The sequence below is a fragment of the Odocoileus virginianus genome, chromosome 9, assembly GCF_023699985.2.
Source record: "Odocoileus virginianus isolate 20LAN1187 ecotype Illinois chromosome 9, Ovbor_1.2, whole genome shotgun sequence".
In the NCBI taxonomy this organism is placed as follows: Eukaryota; Metazoa; Chordata; class Mammalia; order Artiodactyla; family Cervidae; genus Odocoileus; species Odocoileus virginianus.
The window spans coordinates 70,293,651-70,313,118 of NC_069682.1; the positions used below are offsets into that span (position 1 = coordinate 70,293,651).

A 19,468-nucleotide genomic window follows, 5' to 3' on the forward strand; every position below is an offset into this window, starting at 1 on the left:
CCAAATGTGCTGGGCACAGGTGAGGGACCCACCAGGGGACCTGCGATACCATCTTCTTCTCCCACTGGTGGTGAATTTTGTCGTGACACTCCTGACCTCAATCTGCAGCCTTTGATCTTCTATGGATTACTTTCTTTGAGAGTCTAGAAACAACCTAGGTTCTGGATTCTGATAAGCGAGGGATTGATCCCACTCAGCTGCCTGTTGTGTGACTGTGAGCAAGACACTTCTCTCCCAGCCTCACTTTTCTCCTCTGGAAAATAAGGCAAATAGTCCTCCCCACTCGGAGGGGCATTTTCAGTCTGGATTAAGTCAGATGCTGCACATAGGCAAAGTTAAGCGCTGCACCTTGCCCCTGGTGGCTCAGAGGGTAAAGAATCTGCCTGCACTGCAGGAAACGTGGGTTCGATCCCTGGATCGGGAAGATCCCCTGGAGGAGGGCAAGGCAACCCACTCCAGTATTCTTGCCTGGAGAATTTCATGGACAGAGGAGGCTGGTGGGCTACAGTCCACGGGGTTGCAGAGTCAGACATGACTGCACGACTTTCACTTCACACTTGCTCCCAGTAAGCATTTATTAAATCTTGGCTGTTCTCCATCGTATAAGGCACATCGAATAAAGACCAGCCAGTGTAGTCTTCGGCACTTACTGGGTACCAGGCTCAGTTCTAAGAAATTAACATATATTGCCTCTTTTTAATATTCACCACCGTCCAATGGATCCCTATGATCATTTCCCCCGTGTTTACAAATGAACAAAGTGAAGTTCAGAAAGGTTAAGCCCCAGATCACACAGCTTGCCATTCATCAAGTGTTTCTTGTGATTATCAAGTGAAATGTGCCACACATCACCAAGCACACAGTCAGAGCTCGATAAAGAGAAATCATTCCTGCAGAAATGACAAGATCCAGAAGGCTACTGGGACCCGGGCTCCCAGGAGCAGCAGCGGCTGGGAAAGGGGAATTGTGTTCACATCAGTGCAAGGCAGGGAAAGAGAGGGAAGGCGGAGGGGCGGGGGGTCTGGTGAAGTCTAGACTGGGACCTCTGCGGTGTTCCGCCTCCGAGGCTCGGGACGGCAGGGTCCTGATTGCGGCGCGGCCGCCCGGGGCGGGCGGAGTGGGGGGACCGCCCAGGAGAGGCGGCGTTACCTTGGGCGGGAGGGCGAAGACCACCGGCAGTAGCACGAGCGGTGTGAACAGCAGCACCAGCAACCGCCGCGCGCTCCACACCTTCTTGGCCACTGTGGCCAGCGCCGCCATCTGTGCGATCGCCCCGCGGAGCGGGCCAGCCCGGGACTGCCCGCGCCGGTCCCGGCTCCGGGCTTATAGCCTGGGGGCAGGGTCCGGGGAGGGGACTGCGCTCGGGGACCCGCCCTCCCCCCTACGCGCGCCTCCGGGAAGAAAAGGGTGGGGCCTGCTCCCCTGGGACTTGGGGAAAGAGGCCCGGGAAAGTTAGGAAAAGTTGGACCCAAGAACCAGGGAAGCGCACTCTAGCCCAGAAGACTGAGTAGCCGCCTGACTTTCCAGCTGTGTGGCCCGAGGCTTCACTGTTCCCTACTTGCCTGTGAAAAGGGCCACACCAGACAATTTGAGGATTGAATCGCTTACTAGCCTTAACAGGATTCGTATACCGCCTCTGCCGCATACCAGTTGCGTGGCCTTGACATTGGCCTCTGAGTCTCAGCTTACTCATCCACAAAGTGGGGGTGATGATAACATTAGTCGGAACTACACAAGAGGTCTGTTGCGAGTTCTTGCTGTTGATACTGTTTTTACTTATTTTTCTTCCTGTGTGGGTCAGTCATCTGTAGGTCAGAGCCTGTGTGTGTCTGTATTAGTCACTCCATCAAGTCTGACTCTTTGGGATCCCACAGACTATTGTGCTGTCAGGCTCCTCTGTCCATAGAATTCTCCAGGCAAGAATGTTGGAGTGGGTAGCCATTCCCTCCTCCAGGGGATCTTCCCGCCCCAGGGATTGAACCAGTGTCTCCTGCTTTACAGGTTGCCTGGAGAAGTCTTTTTGTTCCTTCTGGATAAGTGCATGGGAATACAGTCCTGGGTTGTATGGCAGTTGCATCCTTGGTTATTTTTTTTTTTTAATTAATAAACCACCAAACAATTATCCAAAGTGTTAGCACTCTATTACATTTCTGTTAGCAATGGATGAGTGATCCAGTTTCTCCATGTCCTTGCCAACACTGGACTTGTAAGTTGCTTTTTTTTTTTTTTAATTTCAGCCACACTGATAGGGGCGTAGAGGAATCTTGTGGTTTTAATTTACATTTTCTTAATGGCTAATGATGTTTAACATCTTTTCATATGCTTGTTTGTCATTTGTATATCTTCTTTGGGGAAAACTATCTCTTCCTGTTGTTTGCCATTTTCTCATTGGACTGTTTTTTCTGCTGTTGAGTTTTGAGAGTGCTTTATATAGCCTAAATACTGGTCTTATGATAGATATGTTATTCGCAAAAATTTTCTCCCAGTCTATAGCCTGGCTTTTCATCTTGCTAACAGACCTTTCACAGAGCAAACACTTGAAGTTTTGGTGGAATCAAAATAATGAAATTTTCCCTTTTTTGTATCATGCTTTCAGTGTCAAACTCTACACAGCCCTAGATCCTAAAGATTTTCTCAGATTTTTTTCTAGATGTTTGATAAGTTATAGTTTTATGTTTTATATTTAAGACCATGAGTTAATTTTTATATCAGGTACAAGGCTTAGGTTGAGGTTTTTATTTTATTTATTTTTGCCTATCATTGACCAATTGCTGCAGCATCATTTGTTTAAAAAGTTATATTTATTCCATTCAATTCCTTTTATACTTTTGTCAAAAATCAACTGGCATATTTGGTTGATCTGTCTCTGGGTTCCCTATTCTGTTCCATTGATCTAATTGTCTATCCCTCTACCAATACCGGGTTTCCCCAGTGGCTCAAGGGGAAAAGAATCCACATGCAATGCAAGAGACACAGGAGACTCGGGTTTGATTCCTGGGTTGGGAAGATCCCTGGAGGAGGAAATGGCAACCCACTCCAGTATTCTTGCCTGGGAAATTCCCTGGACAGAGGAGCCTGGACATGACTTAGTGACTAAACAACAACAAAACTGCAATTTTGAGCAAAGTAGATGGTATTCTTTTTTTTTTCAGGATCCATATGCTCACTGATAGTACACTGAAATAAAGTTGAATTTTAAATGTTTACCTTATACCCTAAATCTTGTTCAATTCATTTATTAGTTTTAGGAGTTTTTTTTTTGGTCACATCTTTGAGACTTTCTATATAGACAATCATGTCATCTACAAATAAGAACTGATTTATCTTTTCCTTTCAAATCTGTATGAAATAGGGCTATTTGAATTATCTACTTTATACTGAGTGCATTGTGGTAGTTTATATTGAGTTGGCCAGAAAGTTCTTTAGGGTTTTTCTGTAAGATGTCATGGAATTTTCTGAGGAGTGTTCTAGTAAATTGTTAAACATTTGCATGTGGAGTTTTGAGTACTCCCTTTTGATGTCTGCAGGTTCTATAGTGATATCCTTGATTCCTTCATCCATTCCTGATTCATTCATTTGGTAATTTGCATCTTTTCTCTCTCTTTTTATCAGCCTTACTTGAGATATTTAAATTTAATCCTCTTTTTAAAGAACTAATTCTGTGAGGTTGTTTTTTCTGTTTTCAGTTTCATTGATTTCAGGTCTCATATTTCTTTTTTCCGTCCTTCTGCTCATTCTTCTTTTTCTAGGCCATTGAAATGGGAGCTTAGATTATCGAGTTGAGATTTTTTTCCTCTTTTCAAAAGTATACATTTAATGATAAACATTCCCCCTCTCTATACTGGTTTAGCTGTATCCCACAAATTTTATGTGATGTATTTTCATTTTCATTCAATTCAATGTATTTTTTACTTTCCATTGCAATATCTTTTTTGACCCATGGATTATTCAGAAGTGAGGTATTAGATTCTAAGTGTTTGGAGATTTTCATATTATCTTTCTGTTCAGTTCAGTTGTTCAGTCGTGTCCGACTCTTCATGACCCCATGGACCACACCATGCCAGGCCTCCCTGTCCATCATCAACTCCCACAGTCCACTCAAACTCATGTCCATTGAGTCGGTGATGCCATCCAACCATCTCATCCTTTGTTGTCCCCTTCTCCTCCTGCCTTCAATCTTTCCCAGCATCAGGGTCTTTTCCAATGAGTCAGCTCTTCGCATCAGGTAGCCAAAGTATTGGAATTTCAGCTTCAACATCGGTCCTTTCAATGAACACTCAGGACCGATCTCCCTTATGATGGACTGGTTGGATCTCCTTGCAGTCCAAAAGACACTCAAGAGTCTTCTCCAACACCACAGTTCAAAAGTATCAATTCTTCGGCACTCAGCTTTCTTTACAGTCCAAGTCCCACATCCATACACAACTACTGGAAAAACCATAGCCTTGACAAGATGGACCTTTGTTGGCAAAGTAATGTCTCTGCTTTTAAATATGCTGTCTAGGTTGGTCATAACTTTCCTTTCAAGGAGTAAGTGTCTTTTAATTTCATGGCTGCAGTCACCATTGTAGTGATTTTGGAGCCCAGAAAAACAAAGTCAGCCACTGTGTCCACTGTTTCCCCATCTATTTGCCATGAAGTAATGGCATGCCATGGGAGTGTATGCCATGATCTTAGTGTTCTGAATGTTGATCTTTAAGCCAACTTTTTCACTCTCCTCTTTCACTTTCATCAGGAGGCTCTTTAGTTCTTCACTTTCTGCCATAAGGGTGGTGTCATCTGCATATCTGAGGTTATTAATATTTCTCCTGGCAATCTTGATTCCAGCTTGTGCTTCATCCAGCCCAGCATTTCTCATGATGTACTCTGCATATAAGTTAAATAAGCAGGGTGACAATATACAGCCTTGATGTACTCCTTTTCCTATTTGGAACTAGTCTGTTGTTCCACGTCCAGTTCTAACTGTTGCTTCCTGACCTGCATACAGGTTTCTCAAAAGGCAGGTCAGGTGGTCTGGTATTCCCATCTCTTTCAGAATTTTTCACAGTTCATTGTGATCCACACAGTCAAAGGCTTTGGCATAGTCAATAAAGCAGAAATAGATGTTTTTCTGGAACTCTCTTTCTTTTTTGATGATCCAGTGGATGTTGGCAATTTGATCTCTGGTGCCCCTGCCTTTTCTAAAACCAGCTTGAACATCTGGAAGTTCACGGTTCACATATTGCTGAAGCCTGGCTTGGAGAATTTTGAGCATTACTTTACTAGTAGTGTGTGAAATGAGTGCAATTGTGTGGTAGTCTGAGCATTCTTTGGCATTGCCTTTCTTTGCGATTGGAATGAAAACTGACCTTTTCCAGTCCTGTGGTCACTGCTGAGTTTTCCAAATTTGCTGGCATACTGAGTGCAGCACTTTCACAGCATCATCTTTTAGGAATTGAAATAGCTCAACTGGAATTCCATCACCTCCACTAGCTTTGTTCATAGTGATGCTTCTTAAGGTCCACTTGACTTCACATTCCAGGATGTCTGGCTCTAGGTGAGTGATCACACCATGATGATTATCTGGGTCATGATGTGGTACACTGGAGAAGGGAATGGCAAACCACTTAAGTATTCTTGCCTTGAGAACCCCATGAACAGTATGAAAAGGCAAAAAGATGGGACACTGAAAGATGAACTCCCCAGGTTGGTAGGTGCCCAGTATGCTACTGGAGATCAGTGGAGAAATAACTTCAGAAAGAATGAAGGGATGGAGCCAAAGCAAAAACAACACCCAGTTGTGGATGCGACTGGTGATAGAAGCAAGGTCCGATGCTGTAAAGAACAATATTGCATAGGAACCTGGAATGTTCAGTCCATGAATCAAGGCAAATTGGAAGTGGTCAAACAGGAGATGGCAAGAGTGAACGTTGACATTTTAGGAATCAGCAAACTAAAATGGACTGGAATGGGTAATTTAACTCAGATGACCATTATATCTACTACTGTGGGCAAGAATCCCTGAGAAGAAATGGAGTAGCTATCATAATCAACAAAAGTCCAAAATGCAGCACTTGGATGTAATCTCAAAAATGACAGAATGATCTCTGTTCATTTCCAAGGCAAACCATTCAATATCACAGTAATCCAAGTCTATGCCCTGACCAGTAATGCTGAAGAAGCTGAAGTTGAACAGTTCTATGAAGACCTACAAGACCTTTTAGAACTAACACCCAAAAAAGATGTCCTTTTCATTATAGGGGGCTGGAATGCAGAAGTGGGAAGTCAAGAAACACCTGGAGTAACAGGCAAATTTGTTCTTGGACTACAGAATGAAGCAGGGCAAAGGCTAATAGAATTTTGCCAGGAGAATGCACTGGTCATAGCAAACACCCTCTTCCAACAACAGAAGAGAAGACTCTACACATGGACATCACCAGATGGCCAACACCGAAATCAGATTGATTATATTCTTTGCAGCCAAAGATGGAGAAGCTCTATACAGTCAGCAAAAACAAGACCAGGAGCTGACTGTGGCTCAGATCATGAAATCCTTATTGCCAAACTCAGAGATAAGTTGAACAAAGTAGGGAAAACCACTAGACCATTCATGTATGACCTAAATCAAATCCCTTATGATTATACAGTGGAAGTAAGAAATAGATTTAAGGGACTGGATCTGATAGACAGACTGCCTGGTGAACTATGGATGGACGTTTGTGACAGTGTACAGGAGACAGGGATCTTTCTGTTACTGGTTTCTAACTTGATTCCCCTATGGTCAAAGAGGGCATCCGTGATGGCTCAGACAGTAAAGCTTCCACCTGCAGTGCAGGAGACCTGGGTTTGACCCCTGGGTGGGGAAGATCCCCTGGAGAAGGAAACAGCAACCCACTCCAATATTCTTGCCTGGAGAATTCCATGGACAGAGGAGCCTGGCGGGCTACAGCCCATGGAGTCAAAGCGTCAGAGACAACTGAGCAACTCACACACACACACACGGTCAAAGAACCATAACCAAGTATAATTTCAGTTCTTTTAACTTTGATGAGTTTTATGGGCCAGCACAGCTATCTTCCTATACATCCCATAGTCACTTGAAAGAATGTGTATTTTGCTGTTTTTAAAGGGATTGCTCTATAAATGGCAACCAGGTTCTGTTGTTGGATGGTGTTGTTAAGTTATTCTATATTCTTGCTGATTCTGTTTAGTTGTTCTATCAATAATTGATACAGAGGTATTGAAGTCTCTCACGACAAATGTAGGTTTGTCTATTTCTCTTTTCAGTTCTGTCAGTTTTTGCTTCATATATTTTACAGCTCTGTTGTTTGGCATATACACATTAAAGATTGATTCTGTTTAGTTGTTCTATCAATTATTGATACAGAGGTACTGAAGTCTCTCACTATAAATGTAGGTTTGTCTATTTCTCTTTTCAGTTCTGTCAGTTTTTGCTTCATATATTTTATAGCTCTGTTGTTTGGTGTATACACATTAAAGATTGTTAAATCTTAGTGGATGACTCCTTCATTATTATATAATGTCCCTCTACGTCTCTGGTAACTTTCTTTGTTCTGAAATATACCTTATATTAATATAGATTCTTACTGATTTCTTTTGACTAAATTCTTCTTTGCCATATATATTTTTCATCCTTTTACTTTCAATATGCATATATCATTATAATTGAAATGAACTTCTTATAAACAACATACAGTTGGGTCAAGCTTTAAAAACATCTACTCTAGGGTCTTTTAATTAGTGTTTTTAGGCCATTTACATTTAACATAATCATTGATATATTAGGACTTAAATCTGCCACTCTCTTTTCTATATGTTCTCTATTTCTCTATCTCTGTCTTTCTTATTTCTCTATTTCTTATTTCCTCTGCCTTTTTGTGGATTACTTGAACATTTTTTAGAATTCCATTTTGATTTTTATATTGTGATTTTGAGTGCATTTATTAGTATAGGGTTTTTAGCATTCATTCTAGGTATTACATTGTATATACATAACTTATCACAGTCTCAGTTCAGTTCAGTTCAGTTCAGTCGCTCAGTCATGTCTGACTCTTTGTGACCCCATGGACCGCAGCACACCAGGCCTCCCTGTCCATCGCCAACTCCCGGAGTTTACTCAAACTCATGTCCATTGAGTCGGTGATGCCATCCAACCATCTCATCCTCTGTCGTCCTGTTCTCCTCCTGCGTCCAATCTTTCCCAGCATCAGGGTCTTTTCCAATGAGTCAGTTCTTCGCATCAGGTGGCCAAAGTATTGGAGTTTCAGCTTCAGCATCAGTCCTTCCAATGAATATTCAGGACATGAATAGTATGAAAAGGCAAAAAGAATCATATCAGGCAATGCCATAATTTTGGCTTCAAACATTAAACATAACTTAGAAAAGCCAAGAAGAAAAAGAGCTTATTGTAGTTACCTATATTTTTTGTTTGCTGTGTACTTTCTTCCTTCCTGATATTCAAATATTCCTTTGTTTATCATTTCCTTTCGGTTTTGAGAACTTTTAGTCATTCTTTTAGAGTAGGCAACAAACCCTCTCAGTTTTTCTTCATCTGAGAAGCTTGTGACTTCCCCTTTATTCCTAAAGAATATTTTCACTGGATATAAGGTGAATTGACAGCTCTTTTCTTTCAGCACTTGAAAAATGTTATGCCCCTTTTTTCTGGACTTCATGAATGTTGGTGAGAAATTTGCTGTCATCTGAATTGTTTTTCCTCTAGAGGAAAGATGTCATTTCTCTCTCACTGCTTTCAAGATATTTGTCTTTAGTTTTCAGAAGTTTGACTTCTGAAGATTCAAACTTACATGCATTGGTGCAAGTTTCTTTCGGACTTCCCTGGTAGCTCAGATGGGAAAGAATCCACTTGGGATGTGGGAGACCTGGGTTCTATCCCTGGGTTGGGAAGATCCCCTGGAGGAGGGCATAGTAACCCAGTATTTTTGCCTAGAGAAAAGTTTCTTTCAGTTATCTTGTCTGGAGTTAACTCAGCCTCTGGACTCTGTAGGTTTATTCTTTTACCAAAGTTGAGATGTTTTCAGCTATTATCTCTTTGAATACTTTTATGCTCCTTCTTGTTTTTTCTCTCTTTTCAGAACTCCAATGACACAGATGTTAGACTGTTTGTTACAATCCCGCAGATTCTTGAAGCTCTGTTCATTTTCAGTCTATGTTCTCTCTGCTGTTCAGATAATGTAATTTCTATAGTTCTATCTATGAAACTTTTAAAAGCATGCTTTTCTAAAAATATGAATAAAAATTAAAGTAAACTCCATGGGGTCAGGACTTCTGTAACTGATCTTGGTGTAAAAGTATTCATAAGTTTCATCCACAATGAACTCGTATCTACTCTGTCTACTGTTTAATATGCTTGAACCATTCAAAAGAATCAGATTTACTGACATTTATAATTGCAGTTTATTTTGTTCAACATAATTTAATCAAATTAGTGATCTATGTCAAATGTGCAAGGGATATTGGCTTTCTTATTTATTAATGAATAACAGCCAGCACTCACTGGTACTTACTCTGTGCCAGACCCTATTCTAAAAGATTTATATGATTTAACTCATTAAACACTTATGCACTAGATCCTAATATATTCCCATTTTGCAGAGGAGGAAACTGAGGTACAGAGAGCTTGAGCAACTTATCAAACAACACACAGCTACTAAGGGGGACTCAAATCCCAGTAGTCTCCATGCATAACCACAACATAGTAATGACTCACAGTATATGTTTTATTAGCTATGTTTTATCATACACATTCAGTAGATATGAGATATGAGAGATATAAATACACACACACACAAATATATATATATACATATATATACTTTTATACTGAACACTAAAGTAAAATAGCACTCAATCCCCTCCAATATTCTAAGACCTGTCAACAATCTGAGTATATTTAGGCACGAAGCGGTTGCCCAGTACTCAGTACCATCAGGTAACAAGGACCACCAACACTCTTATAACCTAAAATCTAACACAGTGGTTCTCAACCCTGGCTGCAGCATGAATCACCTGGGAAGCTTAAAATGCTGATGCCAGGCCCTGCCCTTGGAGACTCTAACTTAATTATCTGGGATGTGGCCCGAACATTGGGATTTTTAAGAGCTCCCAGCAGATTCTAATATGCAGTGAGGGCTGAGAGCCACTTTTGTAACAACTCCACTGCTTTCCAACTCCCCACATCCCTAAAAGCTAGTCCATCTTTGGTCAGATTCTGGTAGAATCATTTCCCTGATGCAAAATCTCAGTTGGCATCTATCACTTCATATCTAGAGACTTCAATCCCGTTCTCATAGCCCTCCTAAAAGAAGGAAAGTGAAGTCACTCGGTCGTGTCTGACTCTTTGTGACCCCCATGGACTGTAGCCTGCCAGGCTCCTCCATACATGGGACTTTCCCGACAAGAATACTGGAGTGCGTTGCCATTTCCTTCTCCGGGGGATCTTCCTGACCCAGGGATCGAACCCAGGTCTCCTGCACTGCAGGCAGACTGTTCACCGTCTGAGCCTCCAGGGAATCAGGTACGGCTCACCAGGGAATGGCCCTCCTGAGTTGTACCGAATTTTGCGTCTTTATATCTCCAGGGCCCAGGCATGGTCTGTGGCAGACATTCTGTTCATGTTTACTAAATTAATATTTGAATACCAGACTTGGTTTTCCTCATCAGCAAACTTGGCATCCAAGCCTTTCATCATTCTTTTTATTCAAGAAATACTGACTACATGGCAACTATATACTAGGCTATGAATACAACAATGAAAAAGACCAAAATTTTTAAATCTCTGCATTCACAGAACTTATACTTGGTTGAGAGGAGGGGAGGTGTGGAGTTGGAGGGGACACATAATAAACAAATGAGTAGAACGTATGATAGCATAAAGAAGAGAAGACACCCAGGGCTATGCAGGAAAACGAAGCAGGAGAGAGAGACGGAGAGTGATGGAGTGGGCTGCCATTTCGGATAAGGTGGTCAGGGAAGCCCTGGATGGTTAGGTGATCAAGCACCCTAAGTTAAGCAGAGACCCAGGGAAAGTGAGCAAGTGGACCCTCTGGGTATGTGAGGGTCTTTACAAGAGGAAGGAAAAACCAAGAGCAATGGCTCTGAGGCAGGAGCAAGCAAGACCTGGCTTAGCGCCATCAGGGAACTGGGGTGCGGAGCCAGTGACAAGACCACACAGCAGCTTGAAAGGCTGAATGAGGACTTTGCATTCTACACTGAGTGACAAGGGAAGCCACTGCAGGGACTTAAGCAGAGTAATAGAGTCTGCTTTCATTATGCTAATAACAGATTTATTTGGATATAACTGACATAGCATGCAACCCATCCATTTAAAGCCAACAGGTCAATAGGGTATACTCACAAAGGTATGCAATCATTACTACAGCTGGTTTTAGAGCTTTCTCATTATCCTAAAAAGAAACCCCATACCCATTAACAGTCTCAACTGCTCCCTCAACCTCCAAAGCCCTAAATAACCACTGATCTACTTACTTTCTGTCTCTCTAGATTTACCTGTTCTGGACATTTTGCATAAATGGAATCATACAATATGCGGTTCTTTGTGTCTGACTTCTTTCACTTAAGCATGATTTTGTTCAAGGTTCTCCCAAGTTGTAGCATGCATCAGTACTTCTCTCCTTTTTACGACCAAGCTGGAATCAAGATTGCCGGGAGACATATCAATAACCTCAGACATGCAGATGACACCACCCTTATGGTAGAAAGTGAAGAAGAACTAAAGAGCCTCTTGATGAAAGTGAAAGAGAAGAGTGAAAAAGTTGGCTTAAAGATCAACATTCAGAAAACTAAGATCATGGCATGCGGTCCCATCACTTCATGGCAAATACATGGGGAAACAGTGGCTGACTTTATTTTGGGGGGCTCCAAAATCACTACAGATGGTGATTGCAGCCATGAAATTAAAAGACGCTTACTCCTTGGAAGGAAAGTTATGACCAACCTAGATAGCATATTAAAAAGCAGAGACATTACTTTGTCAACAAAGGTCTGTCTAGTCAAGGCTATGGTTTTTCCAGTGGTCATGTATGGATGTGAGAGTTGGACTATAAAGAAAGCTGAGCACAGAAGAATTGATGCTTTTGAACTGTGGTGTTGGAGAAGACTCTTTAGAGTTCCTTGGACTGCAAGGAGATCCAACCAGTCCATCTAAAGGAGATCAGTCCTGGGTGTTCATTGGAAGGACTGATGTTGAAGCTGAAACTGAAATATTTTGGCCACCTGATGTGAAGAGCTGACTCACTGGAAAAGACCCTGGAGCTGGAAAAGACTTAGGGTAGGAGGAAAAGGGGACGATAGAGGATGAAATGGTTGGATGGCATCACGGACTCAAAGGACACGAGTTTGGGTAAACTCCAGGAGTTGGTGATGGACAGGGAGGCCTGTCCTACTACAGTTCATGGGGTCACAAAGAGTGAGTGACTGAACTGAACTGAATGTTCCGTTGTACGAATATACCACATTTTATTTATGCATGCATCACTTGATGGGTACTTTGGGGCTATTATGAATAACACTGCTATGAACATTGGTGTACAGGTTTCTATGTGGACCTGTCTTCAGATCTCTAAAGATGAGACAGAAAAGAGCTGTTGTTGAGACCAAATGAGATGGTGGAATATTTCTCAACATGTGAGAAGCAGACCCATGAGGAAACACAGATCATTTTATGTTGTACTAGACAGCTCAGCTGATAAAGAATCTGCCTGCCAATGTAGGAGATGCAAGAGACACAGGTTCGATCCCTATGTTGGGAAGATCCCCTGGAGGAGAGCATGGCAACCCACTCCAGTATTCTTGCCTGGAAAACCCCGTGGACAGAAGAGCCTGGTGGGCTACAATTCATGGGGTCAGACACGCCTGAGCACGGACACACACAGACGGTATTTAAATAACATTTAATCCCACAGAGTGAAAGTTATTTCCTGTGTCAACTTTCTTTAACTCTTCATTAACCCATGGAGTGGGTCTCTGCTGGGTGTTAGTCTACTACTAACTCCTCATCACTTGGTAACTCCCTTTTTAACAGCCTGAGAAGACTTCAGGATCAGAGACTTTGACATCTTGCTGCAACTGGACAGCATTCATTTCTTTTTATTTTGTTTATTCTTCTAATTACTTTTGACTTAGAGCAAGTAATTTTTTTTAAACTAAAGACCACAATTTCTTTTTGATGAAGACCATTCTTAAAGTTTTACTGAATTTATTACAATATTGCTTCTGTTTTATATTTTGTGTTTTTAGCCCCAAGGCCCACTGGACCACCAGGGAAGCCCCTAAAGCCCATGATTTAAAAATAATCCTCCTTTTAAGCTACATCTATTGAAGTTTACAATGCGAAGCAATTCAAAGAAAAATACTAAGTAATTCTGGAGAGTGCACGGTTATGGCAAAATTCCAAAAATTAGATGTGAAGATCTGAAATTTGGGAAGCCAAGACAAAACAAGAGAAAGGCCCAGATAGAGGTGCAGTGTTCACTTCCTACCCAGGTCATGCTGCTGTGATTCCCATAAACCCTAGGCCAAGTTATTTCCCAATGGACCCTTGGCAGGCTGTGATGAAACCTTCTCCCGTGTCCTTTCAGGTTGGAGACCTGACCTTGAGCCAATCCAATAGTCGGCTTCATCAAAGGTGCTAGCCAGGTTAGCATCAGATGGTCTTGGATGGACCGCAAGGCCCTACAGGGAGCACTTTGGACATTTGAGGACTGGATGTGGGAGGATGGGGTGCTCCAAACTGGAAAAAGTAGTCCTAGGTATTTGGACCAGTTGACTTCATAGAAACTCAGGTCCATTCCCAAAAGCCTAGGTGGAAGCTGTTGGGACAGGGTATACTGGACCCAGTGTCCCTGGACAGGCTCCCTTATTCTGAAGTCAGCTAAGAGATTAAGAGTACAAATATTTTCTATTAGAGCAGATGTTTCAATCTGGTGGCTCAAATGTATTAATAATAATAGCATACAGTCCATGGAATTCTCCAGGTCAGAATACTGGAGTGGGTAGCCTTTCCCTTCTTCAGGGGATCTTCCCAACCCAGGGAACAAACCCAGGTCTCCCACATTGCACGTGGATTCTTTACCAACTGCGCCACAAGGGAAGCCCAATAATAGCATTGATAATACCAAATACATATCTATTATTACTATGTGCAGGGCACAGTTTGCAGCACTTTATATGTATTTAAACTTTTTAAAAATCCTTACAATAATCTGTTTGCATTACCTTATTGAGTCTGTGACCTTGCATTAGATGAAGTTACATTCAAATTCTGGCTGTTCCACTTGCTGGTTGTGCAACCTTGGGCAAGATGTTTAATTCCATGAGGCTTTGGTTTCCTCATCTAAAATGAGAACAAAAATTGTGTATAACGCATAAGGATATGGAGAGAATTACTAGGTGAGTGTATAGCACAGAACTTGCACATGGGCAGGTAACAACCCCTGCACCAAATATATATATATGATAGTCATCAGGTGAGTTACTAAGGGGCCTGCTGTGTGCCAAGCACTGTGCTGGGCACTTACATGAATGATTGAGTCCTGCTGAGTACTTCAACTCCATGTCTTACCCTCCTTCCCTTCAACCACCGGGTGCCACCCTCTTTGTGACCTTTTCCTGCTCCTTGAGCATGCCAAGTTCTTGCACTGACTGCTCCCTCTGCCTGCATCTCTCTTCCCCTACTCCTTCCTACCACCCCTCACAGTGGCCGCTTCCTCCTCCTCACTCAGGTCTCAATTCAGACGTCACCTCCTCAGTGGGGCCTCCATGACTACCTAATTTAGTGAAACACAGCGTTCCTCAACTTGACAACACTCCCTCTGCATAAAAATCCCGTGTTGTTTCCTTCACAGCATGACTGACCATTTGAAATTCTTCCTAGATGAAGCCCCGTGAGAACGAGGAGCCCAGATCATACCCTGCCACAGTCCCAGTGCCTGCGACATAGCAGAGGTTCAGTCAACTGCTGAATAGTTGAACACGCTTTAAATCACTGTATTGTATTACTGTGAACATCAACCAAAATCACGCCTATCATTCATTCAACAAATATGAATTGAGTGCATCATGTGTACCAGGCATCATTCTGGGTGCTGGGACAATAGCGGGGATCAAATGAAACAAAAGTCTCTGCTCTCACAGAGCTTTTGTTTTGGCAGCTCTATAACAAGATGTGTGCGTGAAATACACAGCATTATATTCAGCATCACGTGGTGTTTAGCACTATGAAGAAATATAAAGCAGGGAGGGACAGAGTCTTCTGAGCGGTGTATGGGCACCAGTTTCCCACTCTGCCCGCACAGAAGGGATTCTTGGTGCATTCCCCCGTTCCCCTCACTGAGCCCCGTGGTACCACGGTCAGCATCTCTCAGTGGGACATCTTGGTCGAAGCCTCTGCAGCTCCAAAAACAATATTGGCTTTCAAGCCTGGCCCAGCAGGTGGGGTCAAGGCTGGGGTTGGGATAAGTCACCCCTTGACATGCCCTGGAGGGAGGGGGTCACGCGGCTTGACCTCTTAGGGCCTTTCCTGGGGAAAGGGGCAGGCGATGGACTCCCCTGGCCTGGAGCTGCAACCAACTCTGGATTCTGGGCCATCCCCTAACCCCCTCTATCTCAGGCAGCGAGCCAAGGTTTACAAGCATCAGGAGGCCTTTGATCGGCACCAAACCCCCCCAGGGTTCTGACTGTTTTTTGTTCTAAGCCGCAGGCCAGGACCCTACTCTGCTTGCCTCCATCAGGGAAGACTGTGGGTAGGTGGGGGTGGGGTGGTGGTGGTGTGTGTGTGTGTGTTCGACATAGTGGTAGGAAAGTGCACATGGCTCCTTGATTTTTTTTCTCCAACATCTAGGCTGGGCTTGTATGAGGGAATTCAATTCAATTAAGTAAATGTTTACCGAGCACCCACTACCTTCCAGGCACCAGTGCAGAAACCAGGGCTGCAGCAACAATGCAAACACCATCTTGGCCCCCAGAGTGGCCAAGAGGCAAATGAGCGAGTGAACGTAAACGGGAACAGGCGCTCGCGAATGGGCTGGAGACAAAGCTGGGGAGGCAATGGGGTACCTTCTGCACAGGATCCTCACGGAAGACAAAGTGGAGTTTGGGAGAGACTGGGAGGAAGTGAAGGTGGTGGCCGGATGTGTGAGGAACAGAGTGGCAGGCAAAGGGAACGGCAGGTACAATGGCCCCGAGTCACTGGAAGACAATTTTTTCCGATGCCTGCCTATTGGAAGGACTGCATGACTGACCCCAAGTGAGAAGAGGGGGTCAGAAAGGTGAGAGTGTCAGGGTGGGGCAGGTGGGTCTCTGGCCCTGAGGAAGGCGGCAACACTGGAGTGTTTTGGACAGAGGGATGAATGACATGATATGAATTGGTCTTGAACAGGATTCCCTAGGCTGCTGTGTGGGAACAAGACCAAAGGGGATGAGGAGGAAGCAGGGAGTGTGGTGAGGGGACGGCCAGAATGGTTCAAACGAAAGAGCACAAAGTCCAAGTCACAGGATGTAGGTTTTGTGGTGGGGCTGGCGGGGGGGTGGGGGAGGCAGGAGCTAATTTCCGTGTTCTCATGAATAGGATTTACTTTTGCTAGCCATTGTATATTCATAATTTCTGGCACATCCCCTGAAGAAGTGAATGGCTACCCACTTAATATTCTTGCCTGGAGAATTTCATGGACAGAGGAGCCTGGCAGGCTACTGTCCATGGGATTGCAAGGAATTGGACACAACTGAGCAACTAACACTTTCACTTTTTTTTCCGAGAGAAAGATTCATTTATTGTAAGTGTGCATGCAGTTGGATTACAACAAATCCACCCAAGTAACCAGCGCCAAGATGGAGAAATGGAACTTACCCCTCCCCACCGCCCCCACCAGAAGCCTGTTCCATGTCTCTACCCCTCCTCCAAGGGGAGCCTCTCTCCCAGCTTCCTGATTATATTCTGGAAGTAAAGCTAAGAGGATTGGCTGCTGGGTTGGGGAACGGGATGTGAGGGTGAGAGAAAGGAGTCAAGGGGAGTCATTTCCTATGATGGGGAAGCTGGGTGGGAGCAGAGACCAAGGGCTGGAACCAGGAGTCTGTTTTTGAACAGACTGCATTTGGAGCTGCTTGTGCAAGCCCTGGAAAAAGATAAGACATCAGCTTATCTGGGGCTGCAAATTCAATGCTTACAGGGATGAGCAGCATGAGGATGAGAAGGTCTGCAAGTACGAAATGTTTCACTCTCCTCTTAACTGCATCGGGAGAAGAGCAGGATGAGCATGGTGATAAATCGTGACCAGCAGCCAGCCTCAGAGCCAAAGGGCAATAGGGCAGTAAGCTGGGGTAAGCTGGCAAGCACAGGCCCTCCCCACTCAAAAGGGGAAGTGCTGGAATGCGGGTCCAGTGTGGCTGGATCTCCTGATGATGTTCCAGAGAAGTCAGACACCTGGATGTTGCTATGAAACCATCCTAATCATTTAACACTGGCAACCAAAAAAACAAACACTCCACGGGCCCAACAAACATGTCTACAGATAAAACAACCAGCCCGATCTGGATGAGAACCTTTATTTTACAGACGGGGAAGCGGAGGGCCAGAGAAGTCCTAAATTCAGAGAGGAAGTTAGTGGAGAGATGGGGCAGGCGCTGACCGGGCCGGATCTCAGGCCACTGGTTTAAGCTCATCCACCGCCGCATTTAAAAGCAGGCATTGTTCACACAGCAGGCGACTGCAGAGGCACCCATGCCAGGCTGCGCAACATGGCTGGGCTGCTGCGCTGCTGAGTCTCGCGGGCAAAGCAAGTGCCCAGGTCCAGTCTTGCACCACCTGGCTCCTGGGCACCACTGCCCCTTTCGGGAACTGCCATGGCCACCAAGACCCCAGCAAAGTCACTGCAACAACAGGAGGCAACGTCAGCAGTACAGAGGAGAAAAGGCAAAGCAAGTCCCAGCAGCTGAAACAGACTTTTCAAAAATATGGTGCTCTTGGCGTGTCACTGCACACTGGAATCTCATTAATCTCCTTGGGCATGTTTTACATGGTTGTTTCAAATAGTGTGGGCATGTTGGCCGTCCTGCGTAAACTCGGGTTTAAACAGTCACTGGTCCAGTAAAAAATAGCAGCCAGCACGAGCTCCTTCCATTCACATACATCCATGGGTGTGAACATCACTGTTCACAACCATGAGGATCAGCATTACCTTAGTTTCCTGGCCTTTGACTGTCAGATATTTTCGGAAAGTGAGAATTTTTAAATTACCTCCAGCTGCAAAGCTTTGATAAACTCAATTGTGGACCTGAAAACCTACTTTTAAATGACACATTTTGGATTGGCTTTATTAATAGGATGCAGGTTTTGTGGTGGGTGGGGGGCAAGGGCTAATTGCTGTGTTCTTGTGAACAGGATTTACTTTTGCTAGTAAAAATTTAGGGTTTCAAATCACTGTAATTTTTGGGGGGGTATTAGTTTTGGTAATGCTATTCATCACAGGGCTTGTCTGCATAATTGAGAACGTTAGCAAAACACCACTGATAGGTTGTCATCTCAGACAAAACTGTCAGTTAGGAAATGTTCTTCTGGAAGACCACTGCTAAGGGTCTGTCTGCAAAAGCCTTGGGGTTTTAATCTTTGCTCAAGTTCTTAACAGACAATGGTTCATCAGGCTGGTTTTTAAAATTCTCTTTCCTCCAGTATTTGTTGTCAGGCTGCCTGCAGCTTAGCGTGCAATAGTGTGCAAAACAGCTACCAGTGCTATAATTAATGAAGCAGAATTTAAGGCTTCACAATATGTAATCAGGATCTAAATTAGCATCAACACTTTGACATTCATTACACTTGTTTCGGTGGGGAAGAAAAACAAGTATTTCTGGTATGTTTCATTAATTCCCCCACACACCTTCAAATCTGGACATGATGGGGCCTGCCTCAGCTGGTTTTTCCCAAATTTCATTAAAGTAGGTCAGAATTATTTGTCTCTGTTCAGGTAAAATAGGAAACTTCATCCGATACTAATGGCATCAGTTGACTCTGGACACCTGGGTCCTCAGAGCAATCTGGATACTGAACTTCTACGGAAAGCTGAGGCAGCCTTGGCCTAACTGACTCCGTCTCAGACTTCAGGCATTCCAGAACTACCGTCACAAAGTTTACATTGTGTTGCTACTTATATTGAGTTAAAATTACCTATATTAAAAAAAAAAAGATTTTGTGTCATTCTCTAAAAAAGGAAAATTACTAGCAGTTGCTGTAAATGGGAGGCAACTGTGAAATAAGAATACAAGCCCAGGCAGGACTGAACCAGTTTATCAGATAAAGGGGGCGTGACCTGAGGCCCTTCGTTCTCTGCGAGGGATATTCCTTAAGAATAGAAATCCAAGCACACGGTCCCAAATTAAGACTTTCTCTTGAAATAGTCAGGGGCAGGCAAAAGAAAAGGAATTCCTCCCCTGGGCTTCAGCA

General features: G+C 43.7%; 1 protein-coding gene and 1 pseudogene across 3 annotated transcripts in view; one reads left to right on the top strand and one right to left on the bottom strand.

Moving 5' to 3' along the window:
* Positions 1-19,468, bottom strand: part of SLC13A3 (solute carrier family 13 member 3) — a 101,405-nt gene that overhangs the window by 72,973 nt on the left and 8,964 nt on the right. The window contains exon 2 of one of the 3 annotated variants that reach the window (XM_020887200.2): positions 14,254-14,371. In XM_020887200.2, the coding sequence (XP_020742859.2) occupies positions 14,254-14,277 (24 nt within the window). In that variant the 5' untranslated portion in view covers positions 14,278-14,371. Of the gene's footprint in view, positions 1-1,149; positions 4,823-14,253; positions 14,372-19,468 lie in introns of those variants that run through there. The other 2 variants (XM_070472727.1, XM_020887199.2) reach the window with 2 other exon arrangements.
* On the top strand, positions 16,084-18,288 carry LOC110133372 (protein FAM210B, mitochondrial pseudogene; annotated as a pseudogene).